Source organism: Amia ocellicauda, chromosome 15 (assembly GCF_036373705.1).
Source record: "Amia ocellicauda isolate fAmiCal2 chromosome 15, fAmiCal2.hap1, whole genome shotgun sequence".
Taxonomy (NCBI): Eukaryota; Metazoa; Chordata; class Actinopteri; order Amiiformes; family Amiidae; genus Amia; species Amia ocellicauda.
In genome coordinates, this window is record NC_089864.1 from 11,597,123 (window position 1) to 11,616,398 (window position 19,276).

Genomic DNA, 19,276 nt, shown 5'->3' on the forward strand with positions numbered 1-19,276 from the left:
GAACATTAGAAAACTGATCTAAAAACGTGCCTTGCTTCAGAAGGTCCTACTCTGAAAATTATATTCATTACAAGGCAACCTGAAATGCCTTTTAATCAACAATTTTGCCTTTCAGGTCTCAGTGAAGATTTCTGCCCCTTGATTACTCTAAGAAGTGACTGATTTAAACATGAAAGTATAGGTGACTGCTGGCAAATGCTGCAAGTAATTAAATCCAGGGTTATTTGTTTTAATTATTCAAAATTTCCACTAATTTCCCTGTATTTATAGTCTTAGAAGCCTGTATACAAAGTGAGTACACAGCTGGGCATAAATGTAACACATACCTCATCTGTTAAAGGTACCTGTGTGCATTTACACTGAGTATTTCTCTACCTACACTAGTCCCTTAGATCTTAATCTCCCAGGTGTGTCTACTGACAAATTTCCCTTTCCATAGAAGGAGACTTTAAGAAATATTTAATGTGTGTAATTCTAGTATATTAAGGACACACTTGATCCAGTAAATGTGACAAGAACAAACAGAGATAATTTTCCTCCAGCAGCTTGTATATATATAATATAATATTCCTTATTTTTTCAAAATTAAAAAAGAATGATTGCCATTCAGTCCTAGAAATGTGTTTGTTCTTCCTTGTACAAATATTGTTTTGCCCTTCTGCTTCACACACGATCATTTAGTCATTAGTAATGTATTAAAAAATAAAACCGTATAAACAGTATAAAAAAGAACTTTGTTGGAGTATTACACAACAATCAAAAGTGCAAGCAGTGTTCTTTCACAGGCATGATGTCATGTCTTTTGAACAGCTCAGTAAATCGCACCCTGCAGATATTTATGATTCTTAAAAAAAGAAATGTGCTGTAACACCTCTAGCAAACACTATAATAATAACCCTTCACTTTTCACCCCCTGGCACTCTGCACAACAAGCCTGTCACAAATTAAACTATCCTGCTCTTGTATGTAAACTGTCTACATTGTTTGAGTTCCTATATGTTGGAGTAAAGGTATAATAGCAGTTTTGTCAATAAATGTTTCAAAATGTATCAGTACAACTGTACGACTTTGCTTTTCTGAGCCTAATGAAGGGACAGTGATTTTCCCCTTTATAGACTCCAATAGACCAATCTGTTGTTTTTAATTTACCATAGGAACCACCGCATACTGTATGAACCTGCAGGATAGATGATTAATCTAAACATGCCTCTTTTCATACATTTTCTCTCTTTTGAGAAAGGCTTGACTACTAACATGTCTCTCTTTCAGCAAGTAGAGGCATGTATTATGGCCCCAGTCTGCTGAAAAGAAACAATTTAAAAACTTCTTTAGGGATTTGCAAAAAGACTTACCCAGAATTTTCCTCGAGTCCCATAAATGCCCGAATGACTTCAGGGAGTTCATATTTCACAATGAAGAGGTAACTCGACATAGCTGTGAAGCAGAAATATTACACTTATCTAATAAACAGAAGCATTTGAATCAATTAATTGTAAAACGTTTCTTCACCTAACTATATTAGGTTTGTGTCTCATACAATATCTGGTAACTTGAGGGACACAAACAACATCTGTTTTCATACCATAGCTCCTGCATTTTTAAAGTAAAATTTAAAAGAAAACTTGGATGACCAGAGGGCAACTGCAAAGGAATCTATCTGGGATGTGAAATGTGACACTTGTTTTAAAAATGAATTACAAAGCAGGTTTGCAAACATTTTTAAATGCTACCTGTGTCTGCTATTGTGAAGGTTTACCACATTGCACAGTATTTTATTGCATTTTTACGATGGTTTCTCTTTCCTTATACTATGCATTTGCCCTTCCTTATCAGCTTTTGCCATGCTATAGTACTGTAAGGTTTGACTAAGAAGTTTAATCTAAGAAATTTCAATTGTTTCAATGCAGGCGAATTCGATAAATTTATCAATAAATATCAACTTGTGAAAACAAAGTGAAAGAGAGTTATTATCTTTAACGGGGTCCCTTACCTCCTATATTCTGCATTGTTATAGATATAAATGCAGCCATTTTTCCTGGCCACCCAAATGCCTTTTCGCCGAGTTTCTCATATATTAAAGAGCCTGTAGAAATGAAGGCAGAAGAGTGTAAATTAATTTCAACACAATATATCCAAATTTGTAAAATAATTAAAAGGTTAGTGCGCTTCTCTAATGAAGATAGGAAACATACCCCCTTCCTTTGACGTCAGCAATAAAAGATGAACAGAGTACAATGATAATATGGCTACTGCTAACAGAAGGATCCTACAATAAGGGACAAAGGGATTATATTAAAAACAAATCACAAAACGATTGATACAAATATATATGGGCTGCTTTACAACACTAAGTAAGTAAGGAGCACATTTCATTTTTATGAGTATATGTGAATAATCTCAACATTTAGCTTACTGGGAAAAGTTAGCACAGTTTGGTGTGAAAATATGAAACGTTACATGGTGAAAAACCCCAAGACAAAACAGAAATGTTCATTCCTTTTGAATACCTGTTCTTGTTAATCTTGGATTTGTTGTAACTGATACTTTTAGGTTCAGTTAAGTTTTGTTAAGTAACCTACAATTTCCTTTTCTGTCAGAAACCTAATCTGCATTTAAGACACACGGCTCAACGGGAAGCAATTTGCAAGTCTATTCTTAGTATAGGACAGCTTTTCATATGCATCGTTAAACTGAAAATTGAGTGTTAAAGCTCTTATGAATAAATATCAAATTTAATATTACGACATAGGAAAACTTTACTAGAATGCTTTACAAACCTTTATAAATAAAACGCATCTTTAACATCTTATTCTTATTACATTTTTTACCTTGGAAAATTGCATTAAGGACAAATCACATCAACAAACGTGAACATGGTTCGAAAACATTAATGGTAAGTGTAAGACCAGTACAGTTCTCTGTAGTGTTTCTTGTTTTGTTTGGTTTGGCCTCTGAACAGCTGACGCCAGGGAAAGTTTGGATAATGGGAGTCTGGTGTTATGCCTTGATTATAAAAAGGCCATTCTGACCAGTGAAATTATATCTGGATGATGTTGCCAGAACTGGTAATTCTTGTTTAAAAGTTTAATAATTTAATTTCTAATTTCAGATTAAAATCCACCAATACCACTTTAGCTAAACTGAAATACAGAAATGTCTTTGCCAGACAGATCGCTGACATAACCACACCTGTTTCTAACCTCACTGACAAAGGATGCTTGTTTCTGATTTAAGTCTCAACTATTCAGCTGCCATTTAGAGGTAATATTTCTTATCTTCTTAATGAAACTGTGTTAAATAATCGTAGTGTATCACAGCAATTAACAGAGAACCTACAGACAACTCTGAAAGTCACTGCAATTAGAGAAAAAAACATGGAAGAAACCGCACAAGGTAAAAACACTCATATATATATATATATATATATATATACGTAAACTCTCATCTAAAACCCACTATAAAGTCTTTGAGCAGTTGTACCTCAGTTTACTAACAACTACAGACTTTTAAAAATTATATAAAGATGCATCTGTAGCAGAACATGACATGACCATATATATCCTGACATGTTTTTGAACTAGTGTACAGATCCTCAAAGCCTAAAACCAAGTGACAGACAATCAATCATAGTGGGTAACAGTATTACCTGAAAGAACGTCAAAGGCTACGTGACACTTCCCATGGGCAAGGACAGGACTTTAGTTCGGGGGGTCGAGTTCAGGGGGTCAGAGGGAATGAGTTTTCTGCATACCCCTAGGAATGCACCAACTAATGGGTGTTTTGGGAACATGGGGCCTGTCCAGTAATAAAATATCCAGTTTAGCTTGTAAGTGGCATATTTTCCCTTCTATCTCAATGTTTACCCATAGTGACCTACTCGTTCATATCACAACCTGAAGTTTATATGTCAAGCATAGATAAGCCGGGGCTCAACAACGTTAGCATTTGCAGCACAGTACTAGCCCTCACTGCGGACGGCAACTCTGTCAGCTGCTCCTTTCGGTCAGGGAAGTGTCTGTCGTGCCGGATGACACAGAATCACCCCCGGACGGTTCCAGTGGATCATTCAGCGCTACTAAACCACCTCAAGTATGCCATGGGTCTAAGCAGCAAGTGCTAATCTCTTACATTTTTAGAAGCACTGGCTGTACATAACTCTGCTGCATGCTCCATAAATTTCAAGTATAGCCCGCAGCCTCCTGTGATATACCGTTACAACATCCTCCTCAGCAGGCACACGGAGAAGCTGGTTGGCTACAGCTGAGTGGAAATGTACCAGACTCCATCTCCATGCTGCAGGGTTATTCCTGGCTGGTTTTAACACGTGATACACCGTATTTATCTCCCAATGGTGTACTTCCATTTACTCAGTGAAGCTTTATGTCTTTTTTGTACTTCTACACGCATGGAGTTTTCCTCTCTCCAGATAGAAACAAACTTCTGTGGGAAACAATCAAGGGCCCGAGATATATGTACTGCCTAGATAGCACTAGAAATAAATTATGCCACCAATATTGGTGCACAATGTCCAAGCACAATGTCTTTTATGCATTTTGAGACTCTACTCTTACTCACAAACCTCTTTAGATATGGATACACCTATCATAAAACGTGAAGGGAACTTACAGAAACAGAACAATCCCAGTGTTGGCCATGGCATACGAAAGCCCAAGGATGCCACTTCCCATGATGGCGTTGCTCAGGTTAAATACTGACATCCCGACAGAGGTGGTCCCTGGATGCTGTGAGTAAGAAGCAAAAGACAGAGGTTCATTGGGGTGTCCATCCCACAACCGGGTGTGTGTCACTGCATGGGAAATATAAACTCAGGTATCCTTACATATTCCTCATGATATTCTTCGAACTTCTTCTTCTTCAGCATGCCGTTAGTAAGGAACTTCTGACTCTCTGTATCGTCTTCATCACAAAATTGACTACAAAAGGAAAGGGGCGAAAAAGTGCAACTGATAAGTTTAAATGTAACCAACTACATTTCAAGACTGAGCAAACAAATAAAGGGATACATATATTAATACATTTTGATTTTCTACAATTCTTTATGGGAACCTCTTCTGTATTAAGAAATCTGCTTGTTTGTTTTGTTTTGCTGTCCAATACCCACAGACCAATGACAACTAATTTAGAGTTCATTCACTCCTCATTTTCTGGTCAGTGAAGCAACAAAGGACGTGTAATTAAAAGCATTACATCATCTTTACAGTGATATTTGACAGTTTATTAGCCAAAATTATTTGCAAGTTCCTCCATTTTACCAGGAACAAAACAGAATGCATGTATACTCATCATACCTAGGGTTTCTAAAAATGAAACAGAAAAGAAGTTGCGTAAGGCGTAAAGTTTACTTTATTTTGTGACTATTTAAAATGGCAAGAAGAGTAAGACTACCTTATTTTGTAAAATATGACACAGTAGGTAATTTACTGTCAATACAAAATAATGCGTACCTACGAGTCCGAGTGACTAACCTGCTTATCGTCACCTTCTCTGAATCAATGGGTTCATTGTAGCGGTCATCAAGGCTGTCCCCGCTGTCGTCGTCGGGCTCGGTGCTGACTCTCTTGAGTTCCATTCGGTCCATGTCAACAACAACAACGTGGGATGGATACGGTGTGTCTGGAACTACAGACAACTGCTGTTCCCCTGCGTTGTTGTTTTTCAGGTCTTAGTTTCAATCTCTGGACACAATGTTCTGTAAACAAAGCACAGCAAATATTGTCAGGGGCTTTTCCCAGCACAGAAACAAATGGGCAGATTCTGATTGACCAACGATGCTAACTAAAAGGAAGTCGTAACCATCAGGACTCAGCCCTGCATAAAACTAGATACAATAGACTATTGTGAAGATAATGTGTCAGCTTTCTCCAAACAATGGCTGTCAGTTCTTCAGCACTACAAAGATTTCCCTTGGAGTCAGGCTCAAACAGCGTTTCATTAGTTTTGTTTGGCTGCAATGAAAGAGATTCATGACAACACTTTGTATCTGTAATTGTTTATTTCTTCCAATTTATGTAACTTAACAGTGAGAGGAGTGGATGCCCTTTTCAGCTCATGTAGAGCGTTTTTCATCATACAGAAACAATAACATAAGGTCATAAAACAGAGTAATAAAACACAAACAATTTATTACAAAGTAAAATTATAACATTTAAAAAATAACACGATAACACGACTGTTTTTTCTTTTGCCTTTGTCTTTGGCGACAGCTTACATAATTACTAAAGTAAAATTATTCATGATTTTATAGTCTTTAAACACAATACTGAACACTACTTTCCAACTATGATAGACAAAAGAAAAAAGTACAACTTTAGCTGACAGGACCTGTTTGTATCCATTGGCCGGACTGTAATTATATAGTGGATTATAACCATCATTAACCAATCAGAACACAGACATTTTCCAGTCCATGTAGTCAGTAATTCTGCTGATGCAGTGCATAGAGACCAGTGAAGTATGTCATTGCACTGTGTTGCCAGATGCACAGTAACTGACAGCCACTTTCCCAATCTACAGTCACACAAGAACCTTACGTATCGCTTGCCAAAGGGCTGAGTATTGTTAAAAATAGCCTCACTGAATTAACACCTTAAAACAACATTTTAAACATGATTATAATCAGACAGAGCTAGACTGCCAGCTTGAACAGGGGTTATACCAGGGACAGGTGATAGGGAATCACACACGTTTATTTATCAACACTAATTTCCAACATCTTTTACCTGAAGTTGGCTTTTACAGCTGACACTATCAGCATGATTTGAAACAGGGGTGAGATAAGGAGCTGGCAGCAGAGAGATTTCTAAAGCCTGATGTCTGTAACCAGAACATTTAATTTACATGTTTCATAGAAAGCATCTGAAAAGAGATTATTAAGTAACTCAAGTTGGGTTTTAAAAATGACTATGAAAACAGCCCCACCTTTATCTAACTCCTTTTGAAAACCTGTTCATATCCTAACCCTGTGCCCTTCTGTATCTCTAAAATTATTTAAGCCAGTTATTGTTATTAACACAAAAGTAATGCAAACAGTAAGTCATTATCTGATGTGGAGATATGCAAGGCTTACATGTAACAATAACAACAATCACACCTCAATCTTTCAATAGTTGCAAACTGCAGGCAGGTTGGCTGATAATATGTTGAGTGCACGATTCCATGTATTTGTTCCTACTTCGTCTAATCTACTCTGTCAACCCTATATTAGCCTACGAATCACATCAAGACACTTCGCATTACTCCCTAACCTCCTCTCAATGTTGGTCTTGATTTGCAGACTCCCCGTGTTCCCATGTGGAAACTAAGAAGATGCTCTGATACTGGCTTGCTCATCATTCCCGTTAGCGAAGGAAAATTCCTTCCAGTGATGTTTCACCCACAAGTTGACACTTATGTCATACTATCTGTAAGAGAGGCTGCTTCCCTTTCCGTTGTCAACTATAAACTGAAGACAAATGCACCTCCGATTATCCACCAACATGCTACGTTCCTCATAGGCTTCATGATATTTGCCCTCAAGCACTTTTAGCTGATCACTGCTGAGCTCTTGGTTTTTATTAGCTGCTTGAAACTGCATAAGATTCTAGTACAGTACACGGCCGATCGCTTTGAATAAGAGCCACTGTGGCATTGAGAATGATCTGAATGTACAGATAGACAGATAGCCTAACACTTAAAATGGAAATAAATATTATAAACATAAGAAAATTCAGTGCCGATTGACATTCAAACCAGGTAGAACAGCTATATAGGCATTTTTAACACAGCCACGTGACACAGCACTTCTCTTCAGCTACCTAAGATTTACACTGTGAAGCTTATATCATGAATGCTTGCAATCATTATTAAAATATACATGGTGTTGCAAACCAGACAGGAAGGCAGTATACAAGGAGTCCTTGGCCACCTCCAGATCAAATATTCATTGCCTCTGGAAACTAAATGTTTTTATGATTAGGATTTTTTGTATGTTGCGCTAAGGCTGTGCTAAAAAGGGTTCACCTGGATTCCCAGTGAGATGCATAATGCAATTTAATTTAGAATCAAGAAGTTGGTTGTAACCACTGATGCTAATGCTTTTCCACTCAGTACAAAAGAACATATATAAAAGCATGCAATGTTTGCCAATGAGGAAAAAAATACCTTCTATTAGTGGTGCTAAATAAACAGAAGGTATGCCATATTAACTTGCAATATTATGTTTTAATACACTGACACTATCTGGATATATAGATAACAGTAGTAACATGTTGATAACTTCAGACTAGATATAAAATTAAAATTAAAACTTTTCATACCTCACTGAACATTTTACTGTTGTGTGACACTTGAAAATGTGTTGCAGTTTTTCAACTCAGAACATTTTTCAAAAGTGTATAAATTAATACTCAACATTGCTTATCTCTAGCTAAAGTGCTTAATGTCATTCTATTTATTTTATTACACTTAATTACACTACAAATACATTTACTTTAACTGTTTAAATGGAACCACAGTTACATTTTAGATACAGGTTCCATCAAAACACCAGGAATCAACATCAGTTACTGCACTTTTATTGCTGTAGGTTATCAATATTATCAACCTTGCAATCTAAATAATAAAAACAATACAAATACAAAGAGCCGGTTACTTAATATTTAACTGGAACCACAATAAAATGTAAAATTTTGTACAAAAGTTAGCAAAACTGTACCAAATAAATGCCATAACATTCTGAAATGAAATCGTTTGAATGAAATATGCTGTTACCTCGTGAAGGAAGGAGTCTTCACTGACTAGGATCCCAGCGCTCTTGTAATTACTTTCAAATGTGAACTTGGAACTACTGGCACCTCTTGGTTCACAAGGAAGGAATGTGACTTCATTTAGCCCAGGCAGGTGAAGGGACACTTTTTAAAGACAAGAGGGAGGGCGCCATATGGACCAATCACAGATACAACCAAACTCCTAGCCCCTCACTTGCGTCATCAGAGCAGAAAACACATAAACCTCCAAACTTTAGCAAAGATTAACTTCAGGATTGCACTGCTTGTTATTTGCTTTGGGGCTTACATGTGCCAATAACACGTAATTGTGCTTCTTCAGTGCTTTCTTACAATCAGTGCCACTGGCAGATACGATATTTCACAGAAAATTCAATAACAAACATATTTAGTGTTAATCCTCTCATGTGCAAATGCTGGGTGTCTCTGTGGGATCTGCCAAAGTCTCCAATCAGGGGCTACTACTGTATTTGTGACATATTTCGATATGGTAACATAATTATTATAATTCCTAATAACCTATTTGATTAAATAATGTTACATTATCAGCCTTATAGTGTTTAATACAAGTGAGACATATGCAACATAACAATAGTAAAATGTGGTGCTAACTACTACGTGGGAATAAATTAATATTTTCTTCCTATATATATATATATATATATATATTTGTAAGTGAGACTATTCATAAGTCATATAAAGGTAATTGAATAGTTAGAAAAGTATCAAAACAAATAATAATATATTTAAAAAAAAGTGTAAATAGTTTTGTAGATCTGTAAAATATGTCAGTGATACTTAAATAGAAGCAAACAAATTCCCAATTAATAATAACAAGACACAAACTGGCAATGCATAAAAAAGAAAGCATCGGTTTTGTTTTCATAAGTCATATAAGTTAATCAGTGTTTCTTTCCCAACTTATTGTAAAGAAACAAAATCTTAGGGTTTTTAATCTAGATGTCCCCTGAACAAATTTAGTAGCATAATCAAATACATTTGAATTGTTGAGCAACACAGAACACTGCTGATGTGGAAATATTAAGCTTTCTCCCTTCAAAACACAAATCAAGCACCATCGGCTTAAAGTATGAATAAGTGCCTATCAAACAACACTGAGCAGTAAATCAGTTAATCAAATTATAAAAACAATCCAATGAAATCACATAGCACTGACCATGAGAAAAGTGATCGTGTTCTGTCCTTTATCCAGTACAGCACATCCAAATAATTGAGCAGATGCCGGTCTTCAATTTATTCACTGTTCACAAGTGCAAAGGGTTCATCCCATGCACTGCTTATATTTCAGACTTGCTAACATCCTTAGACCAATCATCAGTAGCCCCCCAAGTGTATTACAAATACCCAACCTTTGGACTGTTAGAATCCTCTGTAGTAGTTAGAGTTTGTAGCACACGTTATCGGATGAGATATCTTTCATTAGCCTATCAGATCTAAACACTTATTTTTTAACACAGGAAGTTCACTGTGCATACAGAGTTAATAAGGATGGTTTCATCCTTTTTTTGGTGGGGTGGTCAAACAAATTATAATTTTTTATTTGTAGGAAATAAAGCAAACGATAAAAAAACAAAACACTGCATACATATCTGTACACTTACAAATACGTAACAAGTGATAATCAAAAAACATAAGATCAACAAACATATGAAACAATTCCAAAAAGCTTATTTAAGTCCACAGCTTCTTTGACCATTAAACTGAATGATGTAATACCACTTTTAAAAATATAACCACCAATGTTGATATTGGCCTCCATTTCTCAAATTTCTCTTCACAACTTAGGGATAAAGGAATTTACATCAGTGGGCTGTCAGTGAATCCAGTGAATCCTTTTTCTTATACAGATTTTTTTATAGAAGTAATAGATTATTTACTGATTGTTATTGCCACTTAAACCTTCCTCAGCAAATGTGTACTTCCAGAAGAAGGAAGATTTTTCGTTCTGAAAAACAAATTACTTTTAAAACTCCATTAGCTAAAAGACGTTCTCCCTGCAATACTTTTTCTAAGATGACTACGTGGATATGTTCCTGTGTATTTCCTTTATTATCTTTCACTCCTTCCTAGTTTAAAAAACAAGAATTGAATGTGTAAAATGAATACATTAGTACAAAGTGATTTACTGAGGACAGTATTATAGTTCTTGTCAATCGTGATCTCTGTGGCAAGCAGGCAAACTTCCATGTGTAAAACAAATACATGTATTAGATACTTTTATTTAAAGTTTAAGATTATACTATTTGGGGGCATGTTGTTTTCTAAACTAGATTGCATGGCGTGGTACTACTAACTATAAATAAGTGTTCTTCGTCAAGACCTCAGTAGTGGCCTTACAGTGCATAAATACTATACCTACAGCATGTGCTGTGTTTCCATTTTACGCTAAATTCAACACTAAGTTACTGAGATAACTTGGCATGTTCAGTGACTACGATGTAGAAAGACACGCAAATGATGCCAGTACAGCCGCATGTTATCAGCTGGAAGGAGTGACAGTAAATAATGCGCCTTACATCACTCAAACTTCTTGGGCTAAAAATTAACAGTTGCTTCAGTTGCGAATGTCAGGGCAATGTTTGCTGTTCTGTGATTCTGAGAGTGATTGGGCAATAGGTGCATTTTAGCAAAACAATTAGATGTCAAACACGATGGGTTATATGGCACCGATCTTTATCGGTTTCTTTGCACTGATCTGCTCATCTGTGCAGTAGGGATTGATTCTACAAAGAATCTATTTATTGTACACCTCAATCACTAGCAAAATACTTACTAACAAAAAATTGAAACTGATTTCTGTCAATTCTACTAATATACAAATACACTTACATTAATAAAAGAGAGTTAAATGCAATCAAAAGCCCAGAGGTTTAACTAAGGTACACAAAAACAGCTTGTGTTGTTGGAGTAGCACACAAACTCCAGCTTCACAAAATGCATAGAAAATGTATGTAATCTAACGTGTTTTACATTAAACAATTTGGGACTAAGTGGACTAATTGCAAAACTAGACAGTTTGACCGCAAGAGATGTATGTGCAAATATGTTGTGTTTTCTTTAAAATATAAAAAGCGGAATCCATACTTTTAATTGAATTGATCTGATCTGCTATATTAATTGATCAGAATTCCTGGGTTTGTTCAAATCAAAACATAAACCCACATGCCAAAGGCAACTTTCTAAAATGTCACTTGGTGATGGATTTGCTTGCCAGAGACATTTTTGGTGTGGAATGTGTGAGTGGAGGGTGGGGTTGTTGCTGGCGTTGGTCATTTAATCTGGGCCTAAATCATGTAAACACAGAAAAGAGTCATTAAACAAAAAAATTGCCTCAGTCAAAACTATCATAATGCAGAAAAAACATTTGTAGTTACAAATGTCACCTGATATATAGGACTTTCCAAAACGAAATGGAAAACAATTAAAAACATACAATTAAACAAGCTATACTTTATAAGAAGTTCACTGAAAATAAATATTTCAACCCGCAGTCAAGGAAAAAAAAAGGTCCTGGCCGTGAACTGTACTGCACATCAAAGCAGCCGTCAGTGAATGGAGAAACACCGCACAGATGTTACCTTATTTTTGTGAACCTGGCAATGTCAGGCTGTGAACTTTTACCAACCGTCTTGTGATTATATTGTTTGATGAGTACAAATGTTTAACTGGAGCACATACAGCATATAGTGGAAATGGAAATGACTGAAAAATACATTGGAGAAAATATTAGGCATATTTTTTTAATAGTACAGGATACTTTGCCTTGAGATTGTGGTTTTAAATAGGTAATTGGGGGAGTTTGTATAGTTATATCCAACTTTATGCATGAAATTGTATAATTGTCATATATCGAACTCTGCTGAATTCATTACAGGCCATTTACATAATGGATCAAACAGTGAAGCACTGAAGACATGCATATCTATACCTGATTTATTTAATGAAATAACTCTATGGCATTTTTTTATTGTATACTGGATTGCAGTTCGAGAGAATGCTGCAGTTGTGTGTCACAATATTTCAATCTATCACAATGCAACGTTTGAAAGAGAAAATATGGATAACATAAATATTTTAATTAGTGGAATAGATTGATTGATGGAGGCAAAGCACTTAACTGAATATACAAATGAAATAGTTTGTGTTCCCTTTGAGCTTCCAGACAAGCATTCAATCCCAGCCGCCAGCACCATAAACACGCACATAAAAATGTCTGACCCCTAAAAAGGTATTTGTGACTTTGGCCCAAGATTTGACATGCATGCACCTCTACTTCTTCTTATCAAAGGCACACTTCTTCAACTTTGAAGGGGGAAAACTGAAGAGAACAGAAGTACTCAAGTGTGTGTAGAATATATCACTCCATCAATTAGAATCTAATTCAATAAAGGCTGAGCATAAAAAATGTGAAATAAACTGTGGTGCTCCATACATACTACGATTATAAGTCCCGCCACATGCATATCTTAGAGTAATCTGTGAAATATTTAAACAAGTGCAGTTTGTGCTATGAATACATTGAATATGCCTTGCATGTAGCCCACATTAACACTAAAGATCTCCAAGACCTTTTTATTAGCAGTGCACAAAGCTTGCTGAACAGAGATTTGATACTGCAGTAAAATCTTAGACCAGGATTTTCCCTTTTACCTAAAGATAATTTGCCCAAAGGTAGCATACATTTCAAAGTGAGTTGTGCAGCCAGAAATCTAAGTAATACCTGAAGCTTGAATATAAGATTAATACCAAAGGAAAATAAGTAACTTTGCCTACAGAAGCATATTGTAATATTTGATATAAAAGGTCATCCGTTTTGTCCACCAGCATAGCTGGAAAAAAAACACAATCTTTTAACAAATCTTTTACGTATTATAATTCTTTTTTAACATATGTTTATGATAAGGAAATCCTTGCCAACACAAATTCAGATCACCATGAACATATTAATATCTGTACTTGAATGTCCAAGATACACACTTCAGTTATGCAGTTTCAATCACTAAAGTATTTTAATTGCTCCCCACTGTAATAAAGGATGCAGATGTTTTTCTTTTGTGATTAGGAACAATACAGCATTGTCTTACACTTTCATCTTCAGTGAAAATGACCACACCTTCCTTTCTCAGTGGTGCGCTCCCAATGAACACTAAACATCATCAATTCCGTGGAATGTACTTGAAAATTGCCTGTGACATCTTATGCTTCCTGTCCTTGGAAATGTTCATATTGTTTTTCACTCATAACAATATCGGCAAGGGAATAGTAAAGTATTAATTACTTTGGGGAATCAACAATGACGGTTTTCCATGGAAAGATATGTATCTCTTCTATAGACAGTCTTCATGTTTGAAAAAGAGATATGTTGTTCATAGTTTTTGCATTCAATTTTAAATAAAAAACAATCAATCAAGAAATAATGGAATGATTCCGGGTATTAAAATTCCCATTCTTAATTCACTATACTGCTGTTCTGTAAATTAAGCATAAACAATTTGTATAGATTTATGTTGATGCTACCTTTGAGACTGCAGTCTCAGAAACTAAATAATATATAATTTATTGTATTGATTGACAGAACCCCAGATCCTGCTTTCTCAACAAAATATTAGAGTGGATAATAAAATTAACAGAGTTGTAAGAGCATGAATGCAATTATCTATTCAAATACATCCAGATAAACACTTAAAAAGGCTAATAAGTAATTAAAGAAACACACAAAATATGGAGATTACACTTCAGGCTGTATGTTCTTAATAAATAATACATAAGGTGTACATGACAATGTCACATTTTAACTCTAATTGTCATGCAGCACAGATGATGTCTGCAGGTGTAAAGAAAGACAGCTCCACCCACAGCAGCTGTTTCACTGAGTCAGAAATAGACAGAAATGGGAGATAACTGCAGATGAGGGCTTCTAAAATAAGCCACTTAAAAATAAAAGAAAGTTGGAGATGGCCTACTGCAACTTATTTTTAGAAAGCAGAGGAAGAAAATATTACATCTTCAAATAAATGTGTTCTTTAAGTTTACATTTTGAATTCTACTTTACATTTTGTACTTACAAACGTTTTCACATTTTCAAAAACAAGTTCTAATTAATTGTCAGATTTCTTTGAACACATTTTTAGTGTTTATACATTTATAACACGTCAATGTGTGTCGCATGGCAGACTGTGTAGCGGTGTCTGAGAATAAATAAATGTGATGGCCGCAGTGAGCATTCATGGTTATGTGAACTGGCCGAGCTGTTGTGATGGATGATTCAGACTGTATTTTTCCTGAGTTAGATCCCCCGAAGAAGTAACGAGACACGCACAGCACTGCCGGGCTTTGGGGAAGGGAGGAAGGGAGAGAGGTGCAATAGGGGCCAGCGCTGCACCGTGGGAAGCACTGTCAAGAGAAGGGAGGAGGCAGGAGGAGGAGGAAGAGGAGGTGGACACCCGTTGCCAGGGCCTCAGGGCAGGAAACCTTGTCCAATTCCGCTTGGCAAGCGCTTTGGACAGAGGGGACGGAGGAAAGCCGGTAGTCTAGTAGATTGGAGTAAAGATGTGGGAGAAAGAAAGCAATGGAGAAATGGAGGACGAATGGGTGCAGGCGAGGTGGGCAGGACGTGGGAAGAAACGCCAAGTGGAGGGACAGGAGTGGAGGGACAGTGAGATGGATGGATGTGGTGGATGAGAAAAGCAGGATTTTGAGGGAGCTGTGAACTAGGATCTAGAGTAAAATGAAGGAGCACATTGGGGTGCTACGATAAAGGGAGTGAGTGCAGAGTCTGAGGGTTAGATAGGTGGGCATTAAATAGTTGGGCGCCTGGATCGGGCGAGATGTCCGTGACCGCAGTAGGAACTGTGGCCATTGGGGCGGCAAGGTGTCTGGACGGAAGCTGGAGGTGTGCAACACGGAAGAGAGCTGGAAGTGCACTGATATAGGCAACTGCCGCAAACTAGGTGGGCGTGAGCTCTATGCCAATGCGAAACAACGAATGCAAGGCGTGTGCGTTAGAAGCAGGTATTTATAGCTTGTCGAGTGAAGTGGACAGGATGAAAGAGACGTATGCAGCCACAAGACCGTATAGATTCCCAGCCACAGTTCGCTGGAGGCACACTCTGAATCTGAACATGATATCACGAAGACGTAGGACATGTCCTGCTTAAACCATATGAACCGCTGTGACGTCTGCTGCCTTTTTTAGCACTGCTACTCCTATATGGTCCTGGCGAGACACAGCCAAGCAGGTCATGCAGACCCACTGTATTAATTTAGCCCAGTTACTTCAATAACCGATACAAGAAGATGTCAGGTAGAAGACAGTAAGAAGACTGTGGCTCATTAGAATCAAGAATGACCGACCCTGCTTTACACATTTCATTCAGTACAAGTGGCTTTAGTTTTTTTATGTCTAAGGATTATGAGGATTTTATGAATAACTTTATTACGTTGTTGTCAAGCCTGTTTCAATTATGAACTAGTTTCTATTGTTTCACTTAGTACCACCCCCATAGCAGTGGCTGCTGCATGGTGCAGGGTTATTTTAAAATTGGCCATCCTGTGAAACTTCATCGGTGGGTTCATTTTGAATTGATCGAATTGAGAATACAATGTAACCTTGACTTCAGAAGACACTAAATCAACTTTCAGGAGTTATATGATGTGAAGGTCTTTATGTCATTATGATGTTTTGGAATGTGGCTACCATAAATATTTATTTTAAAGTACTAGCTGGGGCTGGAAATAAACAATCATGCTATCAATCAATCAATCTCTCCTGCAAATTCTTAGAGTAGCAAAACAAAAACACACAGAGCTATGCAAGGAAGGAGGGAAAAAAACACTTTGTTCAACCAGTTTTACAATACCCGACCATCAGAAGGGAAATTTTACTTTGATTCGAGCAACAGAGAAACGTACATTGTAAATGTAAGTAAGTTTTGAGACAAATACACATTATTATGCCTTATTCTTAATATATTCACTATGCTAGATAATTAGATAATCCTAACAAATTACAATTACCTTTAAGCTTTCTATTCAACTGTGACACACTTCTAATTTAATGTCACAGAAAATACTGTGGTGCTCAGTGTTTTGAAGGTTTCACCCACAGCACAATATTATGGTTGATCACAGACATAAAATGTAATTTTTTCCAGTAAACATTGGCATATGACACAAGGTAGAGGTAGAGATGATTCATGTTTCCAGCAAGAGCAACATGGAGGGGTTAGCTCCACAAGCTCACATAGGACCTCCAAATCCTGTTTAACGAGAAACTAAATTACTTTACTGAAATGCCTAATTTTCCTCCCTCCTAACATTTAGTTAAATTACTGAGCACACACCATGTGATTGAGTGGATCTCAGTTTGACTAGTTTCTTAAGAAAAAACTGGACAATTTAATGTGTTATATCATGTGTGTGTGTGTGTGTGTGTGTGTGTGTGTGTGTAATTGGTTCAAATTAGCCAACCCTATTATTGGTATTGTTTTTATTGTTGTTGTTACCGTGGAGCATTTATTAACTTAAAACGTCATTCATTATAGTTTCCAAGTATTTCCACAATGTCCTTCTTCATTTTAACGTTTAAATAGAAATGCCACATTTTAATAGAATTAGAAATAGAAATTTGCACACTACATTGCATATGCTACTACTGTCAATACATGCTTTCTTTTGACAAATGGTATGGTTTTTGTTTGTTTTAATTTGGTGCAGTTTTCATTACACTCCATAAATACCCAACCCACTCAAGCAGATGCTGTAAAAATAATGTATTCAAGAAATATAACCACCATTATAGTAGACCTTTACTTTTCAGATAGGTAAGCATGCCAAAGCATCCCATTAAAATGCTGACAATGACAACAAGTAATACATTTTCTGTCGTGTCTCAAACCATCATAATCCATCATAATTTAGCTAAACCAGCACAACCCCAGCTCGAAATGCAATGACTTAATCCTGAAGGAATCTTCCAGAATATTAAACCCCTCCAGCCAAAGCACAAGGCTGGGCGGAGCTTGTGGTTGGATTCGGCACAGTAGTAGTGCTGATAAAGAGCCTTCATTAATAAAAACACTCAGTGACAACAAACAAACATCAATGAAACATTTCCAAATGTATGACTGCAAGGGGAAGGCACAAACATCTTCACTCACTCACAAACTAAACGTGATAAATGCTGCACCATACAATTAAAACATGCCTTAATCAAATCTGATACTGCAGCATTACAATACAATAGTTTGTTCAGATTTTGTTCATGCACATCTGTCAAATCTTGTTCCGTCTAATCTAAAAAGTATACATTTTTGGAAGTTGTAACTTCCCGCTTTAGTTTTGCATTCCTTTCTTTCTTGTGTAACAACCTCTTCAGTGCAACAGCAGGTTCCTTTTTTTTTTTTTTTTTTAATGCACGCACAAATCTTATTGTAGAGATTTGCACAATTGCACGCATGGAGTTACTTTGCTATACTTATTGTATTTCAGTACAGAATGGCCATCACACAGACGTGTATGTTTAATTTTTTAATAAATACAAATACCCACTCAGTATCAATGGTCGCCACCAAGTAGCGGTTTAAATGCTTTAAGTATAATTACCATTATATCAAATAAATACAACTTTCTCACATTATACTGTACATTATCTCCCCTTGTAATATACACATATATAAACCATAAATAGCTGTTAATCGCAACCCATGTAATATTATTGGCAATGAAACAATCACGTTTTGAACTATTCCTAAACATCAGATGTCATAAACTCCATTTGAGCACAGGGGTACAAGGTAACTCTTAAAGCATAATGCGCTTTAATGTCAGACTTTAGTTAAGAAGCTTATATTTAAACCCACCTTATTACTTTAATTCAACAGGACTCACAGTGGAAGCAGGGCGAATAGGAGGATTTGCGGACAGCAGAAACAGACCCTTCCCATTTAACAGCCCTGAGATAGAGTGGAAATTTCCACCATGTGAAAACCCTCCTCCATAGCGTCGAGTTTCACCCCAAAGCAAGCCGGGGTCTGACGCAGCCAATCGCAGTGGGCGTTTCATTTCCAGCAACGTGGTCGTGTGAATGCAACCGCACAACCACTGCACATGTGCGTTATTTAATGCGTCAACCACTGCACATGTGCGTTATTTAATGCGTCGCTTAAACCTCAGATCGTAGTCCTGGAGTGCAGCAGTAACTGAACTGCTTCACTGGTCATGCATTTATAGCATTATGGCTTTTGAAGTCACGGTGTCCTCATTGATCGTCTGCCTGCTTTGTTGACACTCTGCTAATGCAGCATGGCAGGACTGGTGCCCGGTCTCTGCAAAGTGTGTGCATAGTTAACCAAACGATACTATGTTTATCCTTAAAAATGCGTATGTTGCATTTAACTCCTTTAAACAGAATTGAGGAATATTGGACACGTAACCACAATGTCAAGTGAAGGACAGTGCGTTCTCAAGGACGT

At 36.7% G+C, this 19,276-nt stretch overlaps 1 protein-coding gene across 3 annotated transcripts in view; it reads right to left on the minus strand.

Annotated features, from left to right (window-relative positions):
• The window catches only part of slc38a4 (solute carrier family 38 member 4), a 29,433-nt gene extending 10,639 nt beyond the window's left edge, over positions 1–18,794 (minus strand). Inside the window, exons 1-8 of one of the 3 annotated variants that reach the window (XM_066687193.1) lie at positions 9,961–10,022; positions 8,770–8,909; positions 5,487–5,710; positions 4,841–4,934; positions 4,627–4,742; positions 2,193–2,266; positions 1,991–2,083; positions 1,353–1,434 (exon numbers count right to left, since the gene is read on the minus strand). In XM_066687193.1, the coding sequence (XP_066543290.1) occupies positions 1,353–1,434; positions 1,991–2,083; positions 2,193–2,266; positions 4,627–4,742; positions 4,841–4,934; positions 5,487–5,599 (572 nt within the window). In that variant the 5' untranslated portion in view covers positions 5,600–5,710; positions 8,770–8,909; positions 9,961–10,022. Of the gene's footprint in view, positions 1–1,352; positions 1,435–1,990; positions 2,084–2,192; positions 2,267–4,626; positions 4,743–4,840; positions 4,935–5,486; positions 5,711–8,769; positions 8,910–9,960; positions 10,032–18,664 lie in introns of those variants that run through there. The other 2 variants (XM_066687192.1, XM_066687194.1) reach the window with 2 other exon arrangements.
• Between the last annotated feature and the right edge of the window lie 482 nt (positions 18,795–19,276).